General features: G+C 40.5%; 1 protein-coding gene across 14 annotated transcripts in view; it reads right to left on the bottom strand.

Annotated features, from left to right (window-relative positions):
* LOC147347588 (cytidine monophosphate-N-acetylneuraminic acid hydroxylase) overlaps positions 1–19,349 on the bottom strand; it is a 291,879-nt gene that overhangs the window by 3,161 nt on the left and 269,369 nt on the right. For 10 of the 14 annotated variants that reach the window (XR_015152312.1, XM_086369953.1, XM_086369952.1 and 7 more), the window contains 4 exons: positions 12,902–13,042; positions 8,239–8,413; positions 6,434–6,550; positions 1,568–1,683 (listed from right to left, as the gene is read on the bottom strand). Coding sequence is in view for 9 of the 14 variants with exons in the window: in XM_086369953.1 (XP_086226079.1) it covers positions 1,568–1,683; positions 6,434–6,550; positions 8,239–8,413; positions 12,902–13,042 (549 nt within the window). In the remaining 5 variants the exon portion in view is untranslated. Of the gene's footprint in view, positions 1–1,567; positions 1,684–6,433; positions 6,551–8,238; positions 8,414–10,904; positions 10,984–12,901; positions 13,043–19,349 lie in introns of all 14 variants that reach the window. The other 4 variants (XR_015152311.1, XR_015152314.1, XR_015152310.1 and 1 more) reach the window with 2 other exon arrangements.

Raw genomic sequence — 19,349 nt, 5'->3', positions numbered from 1 at the left:
GGAGGGTTTTTATTTTTAAACATTAAAAAAAAATTTCCTGCAGTAGATATGTATTGGTTTTATGACCAGAAAAATATTTAATAAACTCATAAATCCCATTTTGAGAACAACAAAGATAAATTGGGCTGTGACTGCTTTCCAAGATTTATTATGGAATTCTCTTACACTTACACTTCTCTTACATTTATGACCTGTGTTATCAAAACAATATAACAAAATAGTCTTCAGCATCAGTATCCTAGAAACTTCCAAGTGAAAGTGAAAGACTCTCATTCGTGTTCCACTCTTTGCAACCCCATGGACTGTATAGTCCATGGAATTCTCCAGGCCAGAATACTGGAGTGGGTAGCCTTTCCCTTCTCTAGGGGATCTTCCCAACCCAAGATGGCATTATTTTTTTAAAGAGAAGTAACCTTCAAATCTCCACCAAAGTTGCTACATTTCCTTTTTTTCCAGAACAAGAAGTATAAGTGCTGCTGAAAATGAACAAAACTTGGAATGTTTTTTAGCAGGTAAAATGTTTGAGGTTGATCTATGTGTCCCAACACTAGGGACCCCAAAGATAAATTAATGAGTAACAATGCAAATTATATATGTACTAGGATGACATTAAAGAACAGCAGCAACAATAACCTCCCCTCCCCAACTATGTGGGACGTTTTATTGAGAACAAATGAAATTACTGAAGTGCTGATGCACTCAGAAATAGGCCTGGGATGATACACGTTGTAGTCTGATCAAGTGTTACCTGGGAGAGTGGGTGGAGGGAACAGCAGAAAACAGATACAGTTTTCGGGGAGGTGTGGGCAGGATAGGTTTATTTCTTTTTATTAAAAATCACTTCAAAACATTCAAAAAGAAATAAAAAAGAAAATTCAAGACATGCCTGTGCTTTCGAGCTCAAGGCAGAAACTAGATAGTAGGCTTTGCTTGTTTAAAATTAAATTCCTGAACTTTTCAGAAGGTCAGTGGTAATGATAAGAAAGTATTCTCCCTCTTGCTGTTTATTTTTGTAAATATGAAGATAGCAAGTGGGCCTTCCTGACCCTTAGCTCAGCTAGTCCAACGACAGTCTCAAAGACATATACAGTTTTGCAGTGAGAAACTTGCACGGTTTTAAAGTGTAAGCAGGTAGAGATTCAGAGGGCCATTCCCTTAACCAACTAGCTCACCAAAGTCATGCTCAGAGCTGGGCACTGACAAAACTGTGACATGGAAAATGATTGTCTTCAATGATCAAGTCTTTGCACATAAACAGCCCCTCCTTGTTCCTGTCTCGGCCAGGCACACCCTTTCTCTCTTATAATGCCCTTCCCTTTCCTGTACCAAGAACCACTTTTAAAAGAGACTGAAACATATTTGCATGAATGTAGAAACAGTGACTCTTTAAAATGTTATTTTCCTAACCAGATTTGCTTTTCAACAGATTAACAAAGAAATAAAGCACTGATGGTGGAATCGCCCACATCCATCAAAATTTGGGGGCAGAGTCAGCCACTGACTCTGCTTATACACCCACAGCATCCTCTGCAGTGGCCTAGGGCACGGCAGGCATTTTCAGACTTACAGATGATGGTATATGTCAGGATCCCGCTGGAGCCGGGTTTGGAATCCTATATACAGGTCGTCCCAGAGCAGACCATTCTTCACCACGTGTCTGATGACGTCAACCCGGCTCCGAATCTGAAACAGATACGGAACAACTAGCAGGGGCGCCCCAGCCAGCACAGAGCATTGGTATCAACCCCTTGTGTCCCTGAAAGAGGCAGCTGTCTATAAGGCAGGGCTCTGAGAAGTCAAGGAGAAGAGCCTACTGAAGTTGACATCTCAGGCTGAGGTAGGTGGGGAGAGGACATCTGAGTGCAGCAGAAATTGAAGGAAGGAAAACAGGAAGTATATCCGGAGCTGGGGGAGCAGAGTAGGGCGGAGCAGAGTGACAGAGAGCACAGACAGAATCAGATTGCTGATTTGACCATGGCTCAAATCCATGGTCTAGCTGTGTGATCCTGGCCACCATTCTGTGCCTCAGTTTCCTCTTCTATAAAATGGAGATAATAGACCATCCCTCTCAAAGGACCGTGGTGAAGATTCACTGAGTCAATGTACATAAAATGTGTAAAACAAGGCCTGCCACTGAGCAAGAGTACCTTAATTCAGTGGCCAAGGCCCTTACCTTTCAAGAATCCCAACTCCTGACACAGGATCTGTTGACTAGTCAAAAGTGCCCAGGGTTAGGAGACAAGCAGAGATGGTTTTGAGTCTCAGCTCAGCACTTACTAATCATGTGACCTTAACCTTGCTAAGCCTCGGTCTCCTGTGTTACTGTTGTGAGAAAAAAAGAGATATTTATGAAATTTAAAAAAAAAAAAGCATGAAGTAGTGTGATGGGAAGTTACTAAGGTTGGACATGGTTTTAACACTTCATTAGCATACTTTTTCAGTATCCGGCATCACATTTTTTCTCCTGATAAATATGCTAATGCCAGTAGAGGCAACTTTATCATAAATGACAGAATGATCAGAAGACTGGTGTTTGGGTTTATTTCTCTTTCCCACACCATTTTGACAAAACAGTGACATCCACTGTGAACTGAGAAGGCAAACACAGGTCAAAGGATCTCTTATTTTGCCAACAGAGACTCCGAAACATGACTGTGCAGCTTGTCAAGTTGAGGACTGCCCAGCTAAGGTGCAGTATCAAAATCGAATTCCTTGCAGTGGAGGAGAGAAGGTCTTTCATGATCTTTCAAACTAGAGACAAGCACGTGGAAGAATCAGGCAGGCTTTGAGAAATGTTTGAACTATAAAATGGAAAGGTCTTGGTGGTTTGATTAGATCTGGGGATGAGGAGAAAGGGAAAAGGTGAAAAGCTCGGCTTCTAGCTGGAGTCACTGGTGGGTTGGGGAGAGGGGGTGGAGGCACTAACATTGCCAATGATCAGACAGAAAACAAGAAAGAGCAGTTTTAAGAGAACAACGACGTGTTGAATTTTGAACAATGAGGCACAAGGATTTGGAAATCCAGGTGATATTATCCAGTAGGCAATTAACTCTAATGAATCCAAAGCTAGACAGTGTTGGTGGGAGCTGGGCAAAGTCTGGGCAGGACATACAGGTTTTTGGAGCCATTAGCAGAGAAGTGGTGGTAGCAAATGTGTTCACTCAGATACAGGCTTGAGAACATGAGTGGGTTGAGCACAGAACCCTGATGGAAAACAGGAGATGTAAGTGGTGGCTGGAGAAAGAGACCCCCAAAGAATACAGAAGAAGAGAAGTTAGGAGGCCTAGTGTCACTGGCGCTGAGAAAGGACTTCTACTTCAAAATGATGGACAGATCCCATGCATAACCTGCCTTCCACCCACTTCTGGATGCAACTGAAGTTGGTGACAAAGCAACTGCACAGGTATGAGCCGCCACAATGAAGAAAAAGTGAAGTGAATCATTGGCAGGAGATTTCAACTAATGAATGTGAACGTGGAAAGCAGCTAGGTGAGTGGCATTAAAGAACAGGCCAGAGGCCGCAGAATCCAGGAGAGTATGAGAAAGGACATTCGGATTTGGAATGAGAAGAGGTAGGTACTGTGGATAACAGCAGGGGCACAGAGCACAAAATTAGGTACATGAAACAGTGAGCACCCACTTCCCTAGGCTTACACATGGTTCCAGGGCCAAATACCTTCAGACAGTTCTCTGACGAAATGGAATCAACTTTACAGGAAGAATGAAGGCAGGGAGTGTATTTGTGATGCCTTATCACAAATACAAGGACCTCCACATTTTGATATTTAGGAGCCCCTCAGCCTAATAGCTGGCTCCTCACCTTCATAAACTTAAATGAGTGCTCCCTTATCCACATACAATCTGGGTTATAGTTCATAGCCTACTCCCTTTTAAAAAACCGAATTGGCCTTCCACATTTATAAATCTAGATGTTTCACATGAAAATCCAGATATCCAAGTTTTCTGGAAAATGCAGAGGATCAGCTGGAGCTCAGTAGGGGCTCCTCCCTTCCCATGCTTTCCACTTGACCCAGTCCCCACTCAACTCCACCTAGTTAAAGATCTGCCTGGGGTCCATCTGTGAGCATTTAAGCATGTAACCCCCACCTTCAAGTAAAGCCTGCTGGATAATAGATCTTACCCATATACAGAGAGCCCTGAGTCAGCTTGAAAAGGTCTTTTTTTTTTTGTGGTAAATATAGACTAATCCCTTGATTCTTAAAAGTCACCACAGTGGAAGGAAGGTCAGCCTGGGATAAGCAGCAGTGCATGCAGCTAGAAGCCAAATGAGCAATGCCTTCAGGCGTCCGTGGAAAGTGACTGCCACCCAGCATTATGTGTTCAGCAAGCTGTTGTGCAAGATCAGACAGGAAAATACTTAAAGGGTAGCTCCTGTGCAAACTTTCTTCAGCAGATACCTAAGCAGAAAATACCACAAAGGAGGAAAGCAAAGAAGTGAAGACATGGGTGGGGTCTAGAAGAGGCTGAGGGAGGTCACAGGGTGACAGATTGGCAGCAGACCTAGAGAGGAGCCCATCCAGCCGAGAGCGGGAGCTCCTGAGAGTGCTAGGAGCCGGGCATCTAGGAAAGATGGAGAGTTGGCATGATAGAAAGTACATTCATGTGTTTGAAAGGCAGTGAATGCCTCCCCTCCAAAAAAGGCAATATGAGAAGGCTCCAAGTGGCAAGAGATGGAGCTCTTCCAAGGATAACCTCCTTAAACAAACCTCAACATACAGAAATATCACTAATATCCTGAGATATAAAAGCACTTGAGTCAAAATAGGGACCACCATGTATGCGGCAGGCATGACGATTTGCCCCATGGTGTGGCAAGTCTGCTCATTTGTATTAAAGAGAGCTGTTGCTAGCTGTATTCAACAGAAGCAATGTGAAAAGCTGTAAAAACAAGCCTTTTTTTTTTCAATGACGTATTTTAAGTGAACTTGTGATTTTAAAAATTCCAAAGAAAAATCTCCCTGATGGTTAACAGATACCTTAATTTATAAGTTTCGTAAGTTCAGATTTAAGAAGCAATGCAGTGGCTAAATACACAGACTCTGCAGTTAGACCCCTTGCTGCTAAAGCCTTCAGCAGGATTTACAAGCTGTATGACCTTGGGCAGATTATTGAACCTCTCGGCATGGCATTTTCCTCATCTGTAGGGGAGTATAGTAATATCGATTCATATCATGGTTGTTATATTAAATGACTTAATATTTATGAAGCTGTGTTATGTATGAGTTTGGTAAAAAAAAAAAAAGGCAATAAAATATCAGGTTCATTTTGCTTAAAATCGGTGTTTCATGTAGTGTTTTCCTATGTGTGAAAACTCAGTTTTTTAAAACCCCCAAAGCAGGCAGTAGATTATCGGTTTTACCAAAGTTTCAGCATAGGATTCTCTTCAACAGCAAGTACTAAACATAAAAATACAAATCCAATTATTAAAATGTAGTTTAAGAACAGGCCTATTATACAAAGGTACATCTGCTGCTGCTGCTAAGTCACTTCAGTCATGTCCGACTCTGTGCAACCCCATAGACGGCAGCCCACCAGGCTCCCCCGTCCCTGGGATTCTCCAGGCAAGAACACTGGAGTGGGTTGCCATTTCCTTCTCCAATGAATGAAAGTAAAAAGTGAAAGTGAAGGTAACTCTATAATTAAGGCATTACACATTTATATGGCACACGTTTAATATGCTTAAGGGCAGACTATACACCCTCCTAATTTATTTAGTGATTCTTACATGTACATAGAATTTAAAATTACAATCCATGCTCATATATATTATGTCATTTGACTATCATAAAAACATTATAAAGTACGAAGAAGCCCCACAGAAGGGGGAAAAAAAAAAAAAAAAAGACTTGAATGGGGATTCAAAGGCTCATAGTCAGTAATCCTAATCAGCAGGGGTAGGGAACCCATACCAGTCTTGACATTGTGTCCAAAGCCCCAGCTCTTAACATCATGCCTGACTTGGGCTAGGGATCTGCTAAAAGTTGGAACTCAAAATATGCATTGGTTTATGTTGACAGTTTTCTGTAGAAAGCCACCAACAGTGTTTGTTTGCGGAAGGAGACATTGCTGGAGAAACGGTAAAGGGGCAGACAAAGATCAATGCTTGCAGGTCTGCTAACAGCACAGGCGGGCCAGCTGTTTGGAAGGAAGCAGGTAGAAAAGCCAGTCTTTGCAAATGACTCAAAAAGAAGCAAGTATGGAGTTTAGTTAAAAATATTCTTTCAATACCGGCATATTAGTTGTGACAAATGTAGCATGTTAAAGTAGTATGTTAACATTCTCTGTAGTATCCCTGCGACTTTACTGTAAATCTAAAGTTACTCCAAATTTTTTTTGGAGTAAATTAAAAAATTTATTTAGGAAGGAAGGAAAGAAGGAAGGAAGGAGCATTTCCACTGGTGTTGCTGCTTACTTCCTCATATGGATGTTCCCGGCTTGGTCTTTCTTTTGGAAAGGATAAATCTAGAAAGTCAACCAAATAGTCATATCCTCCAGGAAAAGGGCTGAAGTCCTCATCTGTCTCAATCATCTGTGCAAATGACAACATGGTAAAGGGAAGAAGCATATCAATCTGGTTGTCAAGATCCTCAAAAAATTCTAGAATGTGCAAGCAAATGATAGCAATGAACTGGAGTAAATATAAAAAGAGGCTTGCCTCTCTCTCTCCTGCTCTCCCTATCACTCTATGTGGCTCTCTAACTCTCTCTTCTCTTTCCTGAATTGAATTCTAATCCTACTCTTCTACACTAGCAAAACTGCTTCATGTCACTAACTTCATTCAAATTTACAGAGAAGGTTATCACTGTCTTAGATATATGTATAATTAGTATACTTAGTAATTAGTAAGTATAATTAGTAACGAGCTATCAAATACCACTGTAGTTTGCAGGCTAAAAGATAAATAAAACGTGGACTGTTTCTCACCATCACCTAGCATCCAAACATAAAGAGTGTCACTGAAAATTCCAAATATTTTCTCTTTTTCACGTTAATCACTCAACTGAAAATCTCATTTAGACCAAAGTTCGTCAGGTCTTCAGGTTTCAATTTTCTAAAAAAATATTTGGGAGCTAATAGAGGCATCAATATTTCATTTTGCTAAGTGAGGACTTAAAACAAATTTTTACATCTACTATCCTTTTATTTCATTAAAGGAAGAATGCTTTCATGCCTCAAAAATAGAAAGGACTAATCTTGGAAGCCTGGCATGCTGCAGTCTATGGGGTCGCAAAGAGTTGGACACAATTTGGCAACTGAACAACAATCTTGGAATAATGACAATTCATCCCAAGAAAAGAGAGTTGACATCTTTGTAAGCATACTCACGTGCATACTCATACTTGTTTCATTACTGACCAGCAAAAAGTTTGCACAGCCTGGCACTGACTCCTGGGTAGGTTTTTAGGACTTACTGATTTTGAGAATGCTAAGTATTGTGTGCTACCAAGTATTAATGTTCAGGGGTTGAAAGGTAAACTTGAAACTAGTCCTCACCCCGAGGGTAACCAATCTTTGTTGCCAAGGGTATAATGTCGTCCATTTCCTGATGCGTTCCCTAAACTTTGCTCCCCATGCACAAATTCAGGCACTAAATATAAGTGGGATAAAATATACAGATAAGTGCTGCAGGGATTTCCAGCCCATTTCAGACCTCCTCTTTCTCTTTCACCCCCTGCTTTTTAGGACATATTTTGTTTTTGGATACATCCTCAGTTTTCTGGTGACCAGCTTACAGCATGAACCACTTGAGCCTATAAGCTCTGTGTGTACGTGTCACGGCTAATTTAAGTTCCAGGCTGACCCTGTGGTTGGTGCACCTCACTCCTTACCACCGCTGCAGATAAGAATTACCCACTTCCTGCTGCTACAAGATGTCACCTCTCTGGTGGGATCCACCTGCCAATTTCACAGTTGAAGTAGCTTTTTCCACCATACAACCAAAACACCGCAAAATATCGACAAAACAAAAGCAACTAACGCATGGTGATGGGAAGAAAAAGAATCCTCCCAAAGAGAAACTGAGCTGGACCTCAGAATGCTTCCTATGAAAACGTTTTCAAACAGGGATTGTTTAAGCACATTGTCCCATCGATTCTCTGTGAGGCAAATGGTAGGACTTAAAAAATGCTTATTGAGAAACAAATTGGAATACGAAGGGGTTTTCATATACTTCCATAATACAGGAAAGCAAAGACAAACGGCACTTCATAAGCATACCCTGACCACCAGGTTATAATCCTTAAATCCAGCCCAAGTGAAGTACTCTTTTATCCAGGATGAGTGACGAAATATTTCATCTCCTACAGCAGCATTCAAGATTTTCAAATATGGTCCAAAGTCCCAGGAATCCTTGTAAATTTTAGTCCCCTCCGGAGGCTCAATGATGCCTTTGCTTAAAGACAAAAAGATGAGAGAAGAAGGAAAGAAGACAGCAATAAATAAGGAAGGAAGGCAAAAGTTAGCACTTCAATTTCAGCAGTCAATCAGAGGAGCAGCTTTTCGATCATTCAGGTGGTACACAGGGGTCCCACAGAAGTGCCTTGGGGGACACCTCCCCAGCCTTAACTAGAATAGCTCTTGTTAATTGTTTAGTGTGATGGCTCTCGAAGTCAATACATTTAAAGATAAAAGTCCTTGTCTTGAAAAAAAAAAAGTTGGAAAGCCACTGATGTGGACCCTTTCAGCTCAAATCACTAAATTATGGGAATGTTAAATATAATATGGTCATGTTGATTTTGCAGAAGCCTGCTCACACCTGCCCTGCCCCCCCAGCTCCACTAGAATATAAGTTTGATGAGAGCAGCATCCGTGATTGGCACACAGAAAGTGTTAGTTGTGTCCACCTCTTTGCTACTCCATGGACTATAGCCTGCCAGGCTCCTCTGGCCATGGGATTTCCCAGGTAAGAATACTGGAGTGGATTGCCATTCCCTTCTCCAGGGGATCTTCCTGACCCAGGAATCGAACCCTGGTCTCCTGCTTTGCATGTAGATTCTTTATTGTCTGAGCCACCAAGGAAGCCCAGCCATAGAAGAGGTCCCACAAACATTTGTTAAACATAGGAATGTCTTTAGCCTGTCCTAGGGATATACCCAGAATTTTGTGTCTCTAATATACGGTCATCTTTCTGTACTAATCAAAGCTGACAGGGCAACTGTACCTGGAAACCCAGTCAGCAATATGGATGACAGTTCTCTGACATTCCTAAAGCTGTCCATCCAGTGTGAGGATGGATCATTGCATGGGACATGGAAACTCGAATCCTGGCAATAGAATAGAATGTGATCGGGATGAGGGAATGGTGATAAGGAAATGGGCACCTGGATGGTAGAGATTAGGCAACTCTGTGGCACTTCTCAAAACAACACTTTTAGTCCATTGTTTGACCACAGCTAGAGATGCACTGGTTTTGGTAATAAATTACTTGTCAAATCCTAAAGTTTCTAACTTTTAAATGAATCTCAAATTTGCTTCCTCAACTCCTCGCCTCATCTCAGTTTATAGCCTCACTAATCTCTTGCTAGCTAAAGCCTCAGCCTCCCAGTTGGCCTTCCTGATTCCAGTTCTTCCCACTGTGGCCTCCTCCCCCAGGAAATGCTCCTTTGCAAAGTGAAATGGGTTTTTTAAAAAAAACAATGCAGTAATGTTCCTTCCTCACTTTATAACTTTCTCAAGCTCTCCTTACTCACAGGCAAGTTCCTTGGGCTGTTTTGCAAATTCTTTCTAGCCCTGGCCAGACACGGAATTCCTGTCTCACCCTTTCCTTCCCTTTTCACTTACCGCCCCTACACTGGGGTGGATTTGACTTCATGAGGGAAGGACCTCTTCACAGCCGTTTGTCTGTACCTACTATGATGCCATGTTTACAGAAGGAGCTCAGTAAGTCCTTTCTGAATGAATGGCATACTATTCACTTATTCAAAGAAAATATATTTACTAACACAACATTGTAAATCTACTATATTTCAATAGAAACATTTTTTTAGAAAACAAACAAAAAAACAAACTATCTGTATTCACCAAACTCATGACATTATTTGCACCTCCCTTCTCCAGCACGTGCCAGAATCTCGATCTCTCTCGCTCTCTTAACTACTTTCTGAAACCTCCTCCTGATTTCTAAGGCACAAATGCCTTCCTGGACACATTTACTGTTCTCTCCTGCCCTCTCCTCCCCTCACAAGAAGGCAGAGTTAAGCACTTAGTCTCCCTATATCCCTTACTCTGTGTCTTACAATTGAGAATCCAACAATAATCAACCCTCTTGTTACCCAGGATGCTTTGGTGTAACTTGATGATACAAATGCAGATTCCTGGGCTCTGCCTCCTATCTACCCAATCAGAACCTTAGAGGGTGGAACCCAAGGAGCTGCAGTTATCCAAGTGACTGGAGTTATTCTGATGTGCTTTCAAGTTTGAGAATTATTACCATAGAATACATCTGGGGAACTGGAGAGAGAGGATGGAGAATTCTGCAAATGCCAAAAGCCAGACTCTTGAATGCCCTGCTAAAACCTGAAATAATTAAAAACTTCTTTCACCCCTGATCTAGAGAATACAAACTGCTTTTACCCTTGAGATTCTGGGGAGATTCTAAGGAATTTTAAGCAGGGAAGGGGACAGAGTTTTACATTTAAAAAAAGTATCTTTGGCAGCAAGGCAGAGTAGGGGCTTTCAAATTCCTTGCCTGTGATCCCAGTAAGAATTCTATTTTACATCAGGACTCCCACATACCATGGGCACCTGTGAGACAAAAGTTTCCTGAAATAATACTATCCCTTGTTATGTGTATTTGGGCAATGTACTCAGGTCTATTTGATTTTACTCTATTACATTTTTAAAAAATCCTGGTTGTGGTCAATGCCATTGATTTTTCAACCCACCAGTGGATTGTGACCAGCATAGGATCAGGATGTGCTGAAGAATGGATCAGAGGAGAGGTTCAGGGGCCACTGCAGGAATCTAGGTGAAAAATTGTGAGAGGCTAAAGTCACAATGGAAGAACAAGAGTGATGGATTTGTAAGAGCTTTATGCAGCAGAATTGACTAGATGTGGCAACCAGTTGGGTATGGGAGGTTACAAAAGGTCATAATCAGCTGCCTGCACCACTCGTGCCAACTTTGCAAAGGTAAGGCCCAAGCGAGGGGTGTGTTTTTGGTGTGTCCAGATTTCCAACACATTTAGTCCATTTCTAAATAAAGGTGAGGAACTAACAGTTTCATTTGGCTCAAAACAAGTATTTGTAAGGGGCTTCCTAGTGGCACAGTGGTAAAGCATTCCCTGGGTTGGGAAGATCCCCTGGAGAAGGAACTAGCAATGCACTTCAGTATTCTTGCCTGGAAAATTCCATAGACAGAGGAACCTGACGGGCTACAGTCCACGGTGCTGCAAAGAGTTAGATGTGACGGAGCAACTGAGCACACATGCAAGTATTTGAAAAATCTAGGCCTGAGACATCAAGGTTCCTGAACGGCACTCCCAGTGCGCTGTTTCTGTACAGTCTATGGAATTGGCAGTTGGGTAGACTGGTTCCAAATAGGAAAAGGAACATGTCAAGGCTGCATATTGTCACCCTGCTTATTTAACTTATATGCAGAGTACATCATGAGAAACGCTGGGCTGGAAGAAGCACAAGCTGGAATCAAGATTGCCGGGAGAAATATCAATAACCTCAGATATGCAGATGACACCACCCTTATGGCAGAAAGTGAAGAAGAACTAAAGAGCCTCTTGACGAGAGTGAAAAAGTTGGCTTAAAGCTCAACATTCAGAAAACTAAGATCATGGCATGTGGTCCCATCACTTCATGGCAAATAGATGGGGAAACAGTGGAAACAGTGTCAGACTTTATTTTTGGGGGCTCCAAAATCACTGCAGATGGTGACTGCAGCCATGAAATTAAAAGACGCTTACTCCTTGGAAGGAAAGTTATGACCAACCTAGATAGCATATTGAAAAGCAGAGACATTACTTTGCCAACAAAGGTCCGTCTAGTCAAGGCTATGGTTTTTCCAGTGGTCATGTATGGATGTGAGAGTTGGACTGTGAAGAAAGCTGAGCGCTGAAGAATTGATGCTTTTGAACTGTGGTGTTGGAGAAGTCTCTTGAGAGTCCCTTGGACAGCAAGGAGATCCAACGAGTCCATTCTAAAGGAGATTAGCCCTGGGATTTCTTTGGAGGGAATGATGCTGAAGCTGAAACTCCAGTACTTTGGCCACCTCATGCGAACGGTTGACTCATTGGAAAAGACTCTGATTCTGGGAGGGATTGGGGGCAGGAGGAGAAGGGGACGACAGAGGATGATATGGCTGGATGGCATCACTGACTCGATGGACGTGAGTCTGGGTGAACTCCGGGAGTTGGTGATGGACAGGGAGGCCTGGCGTGCTGCGATTCATTGGGTCGCAAAGAGTCGGACACGACTGAGCGACTGAACTGAACTGAACTGAATTAATGCTCATATGAAAACTAACTCTCAGGCTCATTGTTTTTCACTTTGAGCTGTATCAATTATCTTTCAAAGAAAAAACTTCCTTACTCTTTATCTTCAAGGCAGGTTCTGAGATGAGGAAAACACTTAGGATGAGAAAATTATTTATAGTACTGAGAAAAAAATTCAATCTTTTATCCCTTAGATTTGAAAGATACTTATTTAATAGTTTTTTATTTGAATGGTAAGACTTCTATTTTAAAAAGTGATGTGTGGATATTAATTCATGACAAGTTCAGGATGCTACTCAAAAAAAAAAAACAAAACCTTAATATTCCTACAAATTGGGACCTACCAAGAGGCCAGAAGTATGTCCTTTATTTTCTCGTAAAATTGAAAAAAAAAATCCCTGAATCATTTTTATTCTCTATTAAGTATTTAAGCCAAACCTGTCTGTTGGATCCTTTAGCATCCTACCCAGATCAAGAGTGGCTCCAGGTCGCGGTGTCCATGTTAACACATCAGAATTTTTCTTGATAAGATTGTTGAGTTCATCTGGGTCATTTTTGATGTTTGTTTCCTTAATGTACCTGAGAAATAAGGACATTGCCATGTCAGAAAGTTTATTCTCAGTTGAAATTCTGATTAGAACAATGACAGAATTTTTATTTGTTTCTTCTTCTTTCATACTTCCCAATCCCCCTCTACTTAGCTCAGGAAAAATAAAGACTATATTTGGGCTAATGTTCCTAATTAGGAAAGAGCTGTTAGTCAAAGAACGTTGCACTTATAGCTTGTTTTTAAGTAATAATCACATAGTGATTGGAATTGAAGTTAGATAGAGTGAGATTATTATAAAGAGGTGGGAATAGCACACTTATATTTAATTTTTCCCAGTTTTTTTTAAATTGAGGTATAGTTATTTACTGTGGTGTTGGATAAGACTCTTGAGAGTCCCTTGGACTGCAAGGAGGTCCAATCAGTCCATTCTGAAGGAGATCAGCCCTGGGATTTCTTTGGAAGGAATGATGCTAAAGCTGAAACTCCAGTACTTTGGCCACCTCATGCGAAGAGTTGACTCATTGGAAAAGACTCTGATGCTGGGAGGGATTGGGGGCAGGAGGAGAAGGGGACGACAGAGGATGATATGGCTGGATGGCATCACTGACTCAATGGACTGAGTCTCAGTGAACTCCGGGAGTTGGTGATGGACAGGGAGGCCTGGCGTGCTGCGATTCACTGGGTCGCAAAGAGTCGGACACGACTGAGCGACTGATCTGATCTGATAGTTATTTATAATAGTGTGTTAGTTTCAGGTGTATAGAATATTGGCTTGTTTTATTGTATTTAATATTAATTAAATATGGTGGTGGTGGCAATTTAGTCGCTAAGTTGTGTCTGACTCTTGCAACCTCATGGACTGTAGCCTGCCAGTCTCCTCTATCCATGGGATTCTCCAGGCAAGAATACTGGAGTGGGTTGCCATTTCCTTCTCCAGGGGATCTTCCCATCCCAGGAACTGAACCCAGGTCTCCTGCACTGCAGGCAGATACTTTACCAGCTGAGCTATAAGGAAAGCCCTTTAATTAAATATATGGATGATTAAATATTAACTGGTATGTAAATGCTAAGCAAATAACACGAACTAATTGTTTTTATCTTTACAACCCACTATTGAGATACCTGCCTTTATTACTCTCATTTTATATGGAAAGAGACTAAGGGTCAGAGGGGCCAGGTGACTTGGCCCAGGTCAGCAGAGTCCATCCAGAGCTCTATCGCCAGAGCGGGGCTTGACCTTCCCAGGAGGCCACAAGGAGGAGCCTCTCCCCAGCTTTAGGAGAAAGTCTGATAAATCTTTCCAACCCCTTCCACCATGTAAGTTTATATTAAAAAAGATAGGCATCTATGAACCACATAGTAGGCCCTCAGTAGACACTAAGTCTGCCAGCACGTTGATCTTAGACTTTCCAGGCTTCAGATGTGTGAGAAATAAATTTCTGTGTTTTATAAACCACCCTCCCCCGCAAAAAGTCTTTCCAATTAAAACCATTAAAATCCACTGGTTAGAAAAGAACACACACACATCCGCGGTCATAGCCCCTCCTGAGATCTAGTTTCTCATTGTGTTATTGATCAGAGCTGAGTATCTCCCAAATTTAATTACAAACCACAGTCTTTCTGGAAAAGTACTAAGTCATCAATTTCAATGTTATTTGGGAAGGTAATTGTGGTGGTGCTGGAGTCAAAAAAGAGAGATTCAGAGAAACAGGCTTTGTCACTGTACTTCATCAGACATGGGTGACCCAAGCATTTTTGTTAAAGGGAATTTTACTTTCTTGTGCTACAGCTTGGCGACCTAGACTGGATAGATATTTTCAGCCAGATATACAGACATATGTAAGCACTGCAATTTCATAGCTCCAAGGTGACTTACATTATTTATGATCTTGGGATCAATTTTGCAGACATGAGTAAAGATGTCTGTCCACCCAAAGATGTCTAACTACTTCCTTCCTGCACATGTGAATGTCCTTCCACTGGCACAGCCCTCAGTTTGAAGCAGTGTCACCTCTTTGTCTCATTTTCTTCCTACCTCTCATCTCAAAATGATTCATTACCTGGTTTCCTTGCCTCCTGAGAAACATGACACTATCAGATTACTCTTCCTAAAACACAATGTGTGGTGTTCACAAAATTCTTTAACTTCTTTGTCTCCACCTCTAAAATAATAATAAAATTAATACATACTCAGATGCCACCCTCTGAGGGGTATTGTGAGTACCAAGGGTAACATTTGCCAACCACTAATACCAGAACAATGGCTTGTAATCACTTTAAATGCCAGCATCATGTTAAGTGATCAAGTGGCCCCATTGGTAAGAAACCATCATATCCAGTTCTTCAAGTTCTCACAATGCAACTTCCTTGATATTTCTAGAATCTGAATTCTCTTCTCAGTCTCCAATGGTTTTCATCAATCCTTCAAGATTGTTGTATGATTTTCAAATTGGTCTCCAGGATCGACATTCCTATCTCCCTTCCCGCCATACATACAGCCTAACCTCCCTGGTGCACATCTGATCATGTCTCTGCTCATCAGACCCCTTTCCCGGGTTCCTCATTCTTAAGGATCAATCCAAGTCATGTTTGAGTGGCACATAGTGGTGTTCACTGTCTGGTTCTCTCGGTTCCCTCCTCCCCGCTTCCTCAAACACCTGCCTCCGTCCCCTACCCTGAACTGCAGTCACTCATCTCAGCATCTTTCTATCTTTGTTGGTCAGGGTTTACTTATACTTCAAAACTTTGTTTCAATCATCCCATCCATAGTTTCCAACAGTCATTTTCGGACTCCCGCCTCTATCCCACTGCCTTCAGAACATGCATGTACCACAGCATTTATCATTCTACATTATCATTGTTTTTCTCTTCCAACTCTGAAGACAATCATTTTATCCCTGGTTCTCCAGCACCAAGAACATGCTGCTCAATAGATGAATGAATGAATGATCAATAGTATTGATCAAAAGAAATTATTATTTAGCTTTAGACCAGTCTATCTGAAAACATTTGGAAGATGTGAGACAGCTACAGAATATCAACAAGAAGTAATAAAGGGAACACATCAGCAATAGGACATATTAATTGATAAGACACATGTAGATATGTCACCAGACAATATAGAACTTCAAAATGAAAGCAGTCAGGTTTTAGTGATGAGACACATGAAGCCCAGAAAAGTTAAAAAAAAAAATTGGTCCTAATAAGTGGTAGTAGGGAAGAGCCTAAATTCCATGTACACTATTTCTCCTATTGTACTCTGAAGCCTCAGTTGATGAGAAATTATGGTCAGTACTTACAGGATTTTGCCATAAAAACGAATCTCAAGGACTATTTCTTTACTACCCGACAAATTTACAGATAAATGTACTCTGAGTAGAAATGACACATGCATTCCCTGTCTGCTTATGGGAAGTCCCTGCCCTTTGTACACAAAATGCTCTAGTTACTGATCATAATGGGGATCTTATGGCACTGGAGTTTGCTCATAAAGACACTATCATCGTTAACAGCTGAGTAACTGTGTAATGAAATAGATGCTCTATATAACTGACAGAATCTTGTAAAAAAATTAAAATATAACATTTTAACATAATAATAAAGCTATGCTTCAAGATTTACTAAATGAATAAACTTTATATTTTGTTTCTTTTGAAGGGTTGTGACTCATATAAAATGTGCATATATTAAGATATGTGTTGTCTTACAAATATGATCTAAATAAACATATAGCTTTAATTAACATGGCTGAGGTGTTAAGAATAACTGTTTAGGTTTTTTAATTTTTAAGATTGCTTAGATCCAATTTTTGGACTGTTTGGGGTGATCAACTCTACGAATTTTAACATATGTGTAGATTTGTGCAACTACCACTGCAGTCAGGATACAGAGCAGTTCTCTCCGCTCTATACTCTGTTCTCTTAAAATTCCCTCGTGTTGGCCCGTCAAACTCTCCCCTCAGCCCAGCTCTTGGCAACCACCAATCTGCTCTCCATCCAGTAGTTTTGCCTTTTCTGGAATGTCATGTAAGTGGAATCACACCATTCGTAATCTTTTGAGGCTGACTTCTTTCTCTTAGCATGATGCCTTTGAGATTCGTCTATGTTGTTGTATATATCAACAGCTATCTATTTTGTATTGCATTTATAGTGTGGATATACTATGGCTTGTTTATCCATTCACCTGTTGAAGGATATTTGAGTTGATCTGGTAATTATGAATAGAACTACTATTAATATTTGTGTGTAGTTTTTGTGTTCAATAAAAGTTTAGTTTCTCTAGGGTAATTACCCATGAATGGAACTTCTGGATTGTATGATAAATGTGTATTTAAAGAAACAGTCAAACTGATTTCCAGATAGCTGTATCATTTTGAATTCTCAACAGCAGTGTCTGAGAAGTCTTATTGTTCTGTATCTTTGTCATAATTGGATAGTGGTAATCTTTCATTAAATTTTATTAATTTTCATTCTTATTTATTAATTTTAATTATATTAAAATTTTATTAATAACTTTTATTACTTTTAATTCTTATTTCACTGCAGTTTTAATCTGTATTCTCTAATGGCTGATGATACAGGCATATCATTTCTTATGCCTATTTGCATCAATATATCTTCTTTGGTGAAGAATTTATTTAAATATTTTGCCCATTTATTTTTTAGTTCTTTGCTTCCTTACACTGAATTTTGAAAGTTAATTATATATTTTAAACACAAATTTTTAATCAGATATATGACTTGCAAACATTTTCTCACAGTCTGCAGCTTGTCATTTTACTCCCTTAGTAGTGTCTTTCACAGAGTAAACATTTTAGTTTTGATAAAGCCCAATGTATTAAAATTTTCACTGAACTTATTGTGCTTTGGTGTCATATCTAAGAAGCCTTTGCTTAACCCAAGCTCATGCAGATTTTCTCCTATATCTTCCTCTGAAAGTTTCATAGTTTTATATTTACATTTTTATTTATGATCCATTTAGACTTATTTTGGGGGATACAGTGTGGGGTTTACACTGAGGTTCATTTTTTGCACATGAATGTCCAATTGTTCAAATAACATTCATTGAAAAAACTATCCTTTCCCCGTTGAATGGTTTTTGTACCTTTGTCAAAAATCAAATGGCTATATGTAGGTGGGTCTATTTTCAGGTTCTATTTCACTTACCTATGTGTTTATCCCCTCATCAATATCATGCTGTCTTGATTTCTGTAGTTTTATAGTGAGTCTTACAATTGGGTAGTGTGGTTCCTCCACAAGTGTCCCTCTAGAGTCATTTTCCTTTTATCTGTATAACTTTCTTTGGCATTTCTCTTAAAGGAGCTCTTCTTGTAATGAATTGTCTTAGTTTTCCTTTCATCTGGGAATGTTTTTATCTTACCTTCATTCTTGAAGGATATTTTCACTGGATATAGAATCTGTGTTGACCGTTCTTTTTTTCCTTGCTGCTGCTGCTGCTAAGCTGCTTCAGTCGTGTCCAACTCTGTGCGACCCCAGAGACGGCAGCCCACCAGGCTGCCCCGTCCCTGGGATTCTCCAGGCAAGAACACTGGAGTGGGTTGCCATTTCCTTCTCCAATGCACGAAAGTGAAAAGTGAAAGTGAAGTTGCTCAGTCGAGTCTGACTCCTAGAGACCCCATGGACTGCAGCCTACCAGGCTCCTCTGTCCATGGGATTTCCCAGGCAAGAGTACTGGAGTGGGGTGCCATTACCTTCTCCAGTTAGTACTTCAAAAATACTATTTTACTACCTGCTAGTCTTCATAGTTGATGACTAGAAATCCAGTTACTTGAATTCTTCCATGAATACAATGCATTCTTTTTCTCTGCCCGTATTTCTGTTTTTCCACAGATACAGACTGTCTCTCTACCTCTCTAAGCCACCTGGTCCATTCTTAACCTTTCAGGCAGAGATCCCTTTTGTGGGTCCCCTGCAAAACAGTTATTTCCTTCTCACATTTTCCATAATAGATTAAAACACTTCAAATGTCTGTTATTTTATCTAATTCCTCTTCTCTGGTCAAGCCTTAGACCAAAAGGTCATCCCTAAGGATGCTTAACTTATCTGCCTTCAGACTATAAGGTTTGACATGAAACGCATAACATGAAGCCAAATAAGGAAATCCTCTGGGTCTTTTTTTTTTTTTTTTTTTAATTCAAGCTCAGAAATACTTCCTCACTGTCCTGACTTTAATATTCTCTGGTGTCATGTGGTAAATATTTCTATCAATTTTTACTTTTCCCTTGAGTGACCCATAGCTTAGAACATGAAAGTAATAGAATGACACCCTGTTTCACCTTCTCCAGCAGACTCTCTCAGATTGATCTTGGACATGCTT

Source organism: Bos grunniens, chromosome 23, assembly GCF_055505025.1.
Source record: "Bos grunniens cultivar Pamir isolate PY7600 chromosome 23, Bosgru_T2T1.0, whole genome shotgun sequence".
In the NCBI taxonomy this organism is placed as follows: Eukaryota; Metazoa; Chordata; class Mammalia; order Artiodactyla; family Bovidae; genus Bos; species Bos grunniens.
Note: the sequence above shows the minus strand (reverse complement) of the source record. Positions and strands in the feature narration are given on the sequence as shown.